The 5,099-nt window shown below is 33.4% G+C and overlaps 2 protein-coding genes across 2 annotated transcripts; both read right to left on the reverse strand.

Annotated features, from left to right (window-relative positions):
- Nucleotides 1–1,678: 1,678 nt before the first annotated feature.
- LOC129316771 (uncharacterized) lies at nucleotides 1,679–2,496 on the reverse strand. Its single transcript, XM_054961149.1, has 2 exons — nucleotides 2,211–2,496; nucleotides 1,679–2,136 (listed from the first exon to the last, which is right to left on the reverse strand). The coding sequence occupies exons 1-2, from the start codon at nucleotides 2,338–2,340 to the stop codon at nucleotides 1,679–1,681; spliced, it is 588 nt and encodes a 195-aa protein (XP_054817124.1). The 5' UTR covers nucleotides 2,341–2,496.
- Nucleotides 2,497–3,138: 642 nt separating this feature from the next.
- Nucleotides 3,139–4,757, reverse strand: LOC129315067 (L10-interacting MYB domain-containing protein-like). The gene is made up of 2 exons (XM_054958583.1): nucleotides 3,880–4,757; nucleotides 3,139–3,799 (listed from the first exon to the last, which is right to left on the reverse strand). Exons 1-2 carry the CDS (start codon nucleotides 4,195–4,197, stop codon nucleotides 3,176–3,178), a joined length of 942 nt encoding a protein of 313 aa, XP_054814558.1. The 5' UTR covers nucleotides 4,198–4,757; the 3' UTR covers nucleotides 3,139–3,175.
- Between the last annotated feature and the right edge of the window lie 342 nt (nucleotides 4,758–5,099).

The raw sequence follows: 5,099 nt of genomic DNA on the forward strand, positions 1-5,099 counted from the left end.
CCTACATAGAGAAGTTTAGTTCAGCTGATTAAGTGAATTTAATATGCTTATTATCAGCAATGATTAAAAAAATAGACTAACTTGAATGGTCAAACTATCCATCGATCATGCTAACGGTTCTGTTAAGCTGAAAAAATTATTTTGAGAGTTAGGTTGGATTACTGAAAAAAAAAACTTTCTTTTTTTATTTTTTTATCAATCTTTCTAAAATAACAAATTTTTTAAATTATTTCATATTATATTGTATTATGTGACTTATTAAGTTATGATAAATTTAAAATAAATCATGACCCTAAATTGATTGGTTATACTCTCTCCAGTCCAAAATATAAGATATTTTTAACTATAATTTAAATATCAACAAAATTTAGTTATATCCTTGTTTTTTGTTATAAATATCATAAGTTTTTCTTTTTACCTATTTCTCCAACTGTCAATAATAAATTAAATGAGAGAGATAATATTTTTTAATGAAGTACTATAATATGAGAAAGCGTGATAGGCCAATTAACTATTATGAAGAGTGAGAAAATTGTAATAAATTGATATCATGAAGAGTGTGAAAAATATAATAAATACCAATGAAGTTACACAAAAAATCAAGTTAATATATACAAAGGTAAAATAAGAAAAAAAAATTAAAACCTACTAAATATCTTATATTTTAAACTAAGATGAGTTGAGAAAAAATGTCTTATAATTTGGACAAAAGAAAATAGTCCCTCCATCCCAAATTAGAAAATAGTTTTAGGAAAGATTTAGTATTTCAAAATATAAACATTTTGATAAAAATAAGATTTCATTAATTATAGTTTTTCAATATTATCCTTCCCATGTCTTCTTTCTCTTCAAATTCTTGTATCAATGGAGTATTAAGTGAAAAGTATTTTTGAAAGTTTATATTGTTATCTTGAAAATATAAAGTTGTAAAGTGTATTTAGTAAGCTTTATTAGTATATAAAATTTTATTTAAAAGTGTCTTATAAGTTAATAGGAGGGAGTATATGCTAAAGTACAATCAATGCACCATGTCAATTTAATTAATTTAAAATGGTGACACGGAAGCACCGATTAGCAAGTTTGCGCTAGCATTATATTCGTGTGCACAAATTAAGTCAATTATATTTCCATAATTATTGCTTAGAATACCCTTTTTTTTTTTTACTGCTTAGAATACGCTGAGTGGTCAGGTAATCAAAAGATGGATACCTAGCTAGCACGTCCTGATCAATATACATAGGCTCCGTTTGGATTTCAGTTGGGCATAATAGATTATGAAAATAATTGATTAAGTGGTAAATTTTAATCATAATTGATTATGTTAGAACGCAATATGTTTGGATGCTGTTTTTCTAAAATTGATTTTAACAGAACTGAAGATGTTTGGATAATTTTTTTAGAATCAATTTTAGCTGTTTAACTTACCATAAAGGACATTGTTTTTTAAATTTAAATTAATGATAGATTTGTATGTAATAGTATTAAAGTTGTTACATTTTATTTAAAAAGCAAAATATATTATTTAAACTACATATATAATTAATTAAAAATTTAAATTATATTAATATTAACATTTAAATTTATGTAAATAAATAACTAAATATATCTTGCTTAAAATAAATTCAATAAAAGACAAGAAAATTAAATTCTTAAATATAAAACAGTAATTTTACAACAACTAATGAAGATGATAATATACAAGTTGGTCCCTAATAATATCACGAATACTAGTCATAGCTGATGAAGAAGATGTCATGGATGAATATCCATCAACGCCATGGTCTTCTTGGTCCTCATAATCTTCCTGATCTTCCATCTCATGATGCATAAAATCAGCGTCAGAGTTAGAGTGTCTTCTAATAAAATTATGTATCGCCATTGATGCAACAACGATTTGAACTTGTATATCGTAGTCATAGCTAGGCATGTTGCGTAAAATTGCAAACCTCTTCTTCCAAACTCCAAATGTTCTTTCTATTGTGCACCGTAAACTTGAATGAAAATAATTAAAGACCTCGTTATTATTTGCAAATCCAGTTGATCTTCTAAAATCAGGAAGATGGTAGCGTTCCCGTCTATACGGACCAAGATATCCATTTGGTGTTGGATAACCAGCATCCACCAAATAATATTTACCTTGTAAAAAAAATTACTATCAATGCCTGTAAGGTGGAAAGTCTAACACAAATAAATTGAACAAATAAAAATACCTGAAGGCGGGTGTGGAAAGTTCATGGATCGAGCTGTCAGGGCATGTTGAAAAATGCGAGCATCATGTGCAGTGCCCTCCCATCCAGCCAAGACAAAAGTAAAGCACATGTCCCAATCACACACAGCCATTACATTTTGCGTAGGGATTCCTTTTCTTCCAATATATTTTGATTTTTCACTAGCAGGGACTACACATGGAATATGTGTGCCATCAATTGCTCCAATGGCATTTTTAAAGAATGGCCAATATCGCTTATCATTTTCTATTTTGTTTGATACATGACGAAAGGACTTGTCTTGTGGTTTAATATATTCCATTGCAAGTTTCGAGGAAGCCATTAAAACTTTATGAAAATGTCTATGAATAGTCTCTCCTGAATGTTGAAATCTTTCTTGTGCCATCCTATTTCCCAACCCATATCCAATTGTATTTAAAAAAATTGCAACCATCTCCTGTACTCTCATTCGCCTAGTATCCTTCAATCCATGTCGTGTCAATTCACTACATAATTGATGGAACACATGTGGTTCCATTCTAAACATTTCATAGCAACGAACTGGGTGTCCTTCTAAAATTTCATTCACCCACAAATGACCTGTATATTCACTATTTCTTCGTGGCTCTTTGCACAAATGTCTTGTTGCATACAACCCAATGAGAGCACTAACTTTTTGGGCTCTATTTAGCCTTTTTTTAGATGACTCTTCCATATGTCTTGCTATCTGTAGCCAAACACATAAATAATACGTGCACTTAATTTCAATTATAGATACATCTAAATAAGTCATCTATAGAAATACCAATGACTTTTCCACAACATTGTAATACTCAATTACCATATATAAAAAGTACATAAGTAGTTCAAGAGGCTACATAAGTTAAATTCTACAATATAATACAAACATGTTAGATTACTTTTTAAGTAAGATCATATACTCATAATAAGTTTTAAAACTCCAATAATCAACCATTTTTGTAACATTCATATCTCAACCACTCCAAAACGCTTTCTTTATCATCCTTCATCGTCAAAAACATCACCCTAGCCTCTCGGGACATGAAGAGTGACATGCATCGTGAAACCCAATGTTTATCAGTTGCAACTTCTTCCCATTGTTTGACTATAGACATGACTTCGGGAATTGATGTTTCCTTGGCCTGTTGAGATTCTTCCTTTGTTGTCTGAGCTATCACACTCATTGCATCTGCTATTTGACTTGTACTAGGTAACTTGTTCTTCTTTCTACCGTTACTGCTTTCGCCCCTCTTCCTCTTACCACTGCTTCCACTTAAGGTTCCTTGAGAAGCATTTAGAACTACTCTATTAAATTCACCGCTTACTCCAGTAGTTCCTAAGATCTCATCACTATCTCCTGAACCTTCCTCCAAATTAATACCCTCATTTGCCATATCAGGCCGATACACCTCTTCATCCTCACCTTCATTCCTATTGTAAATGTTAGGCAAAACTCCACTTGAAGGTGCCCATGCTCTAGGTCCATTAGCGATAGTACCTTGGAACAACTCGGTTAATTCATTGGCAAATGGTAATCCTTTATGTCTGAATTTCTCATATAAAGGATTTTCCTGCACATAAATTATCAATAATATTACATAATACACAAATAAATAAAATAAATATAAAGCCTCATATAATAACATCATACCAATATCTTCTTCTCCCACCAATCGTCTGAAGCATCCACAGTATTGTTTGCATAATCCCAACCCAATCCTGTCTCACTTGAAACTAACTTATCCCATAGTACCCACTCTTTTCTCATATTATCCCACTTATTCTTGAATTGTTGTCTGTCATATTTCTGTCCAGTCTTCTCATTGAAGGTAGAAATTATGCTGAGCCATCCTGCTTTGGTAAAACTACCACCATTTCTTTGCGATTTTCGAGCTTGTTCCAAACAAATGTCAATAAAGATTCTAGTATTTCTTCGATCCCATGAAGCTTTTGACTTATTGTTACTCATTATACTATGTAAAAAACTAACATATTAATTATAGAAATTATAATTAAAATATTACATGATAAAAACTTGGCAATTTTCAGAGGAGCCAAATTCAACAGAGACTCACACAGCAAAAAATTCGACTAAATGACCCCTATATATGCAAAACATAATGTTTGAGAATAAAGCTCCAGTAATCAGTGATCACAAACCAAAACCAGCAAAGAGTTCGACTTGGCACAAAATTAACTTTCACCAGCTTTCCCACAATTTGCAAATGCATAGATTTTGACTAAAATCAAGTTTCAATAGCTACAAAATTAACTTTTAACAGATCTCCCATGTTCAGCACAGAGTTCAACTAGGCACAAAACTAACACAGAAATAGCATAAAAAATCAACTTTCACCCATCTTATTATTTGCAAATGTTCAAGAGTTGTAAATGGTTCAAGCCACACAAAACTAAGCCAGCAATCCCGAGAACAAATCCATCCATGCATAGATCAGAGTGGAGAGGAAAACAAAATTTGACCAAGATCAAACCTGAACAAGATCGTCCAGAAAGAGAAGATCACTTACCTCTGAGTTAGACCGACTGAAGAAGACCACGAGTAGAGCAGCGACGGACGGAGGACCACGAGCAGATCAGCGATGGACGGAGGACCACGAGCAGATCAGCGACCGACGGAGGACCACGAGCAGATCAGCGACCGACGGAGGACCACGAGCAGATCAGCGACCGACGGAGGACCACGAGCAGATCAGCGACCGACGGAGGACCACGAGCAGATCAGCGACCGACGGAGGACCACGAGCAGATCAGCGACCGACGGAGGACCACGAGCAGATCAGCGACCGACGGAGGACCACGAGCAGATCAGCGACCGACGGAGGACCACGAGCAGATCAGCGACCGACGGAG

This window comes from Prosopis cineraria, unplaced genomic scaffold (genome assembly GCF_029017545.1).
Source record: "Prosopis cineraria cultivar Desert tree isolate PC_DT_omini unplaced genomic scaffold, ASM2901754v1 PC7, whole genome shotgun sequence".
Taxonomy (NCBI): Eukaryota; Viridiplantae; Streptophyta; class Magnoliopsida; order Fabales; family Fabaceae; genus Prosopis; species Prosopis cineraria.

Coding starts and splice junctions, on each gene's coding strand:
- LOC129316771 (XM_054961149.1), bottom strand. CDS start 2,340: ATGGCTGTGTGTGATTGGGACATGTGCTTTACTTTTGTCTTGGCTGGA. Junction 2,137..2,210: donor CTTTCCACACCCGCCTTCAG/GTATTTTTATTT, acceptor TTTTTTTACAAG/GTAAATATTATTTGGTGGAT.
- LOC129315067 (XM_054958583.1), bottom strand. CDS start 4,197: ATGAGTAACAATAAGTCAAAAGCTTCATGGGATCGAAGAAATACTAGA. Junction 3,800..3,879: donor GGTGGGAGAAGAAGATATTG/GTATGATGTTAT, acceptor ATTTATGTGCAG/GAAAATCCTTTATATGAGAA.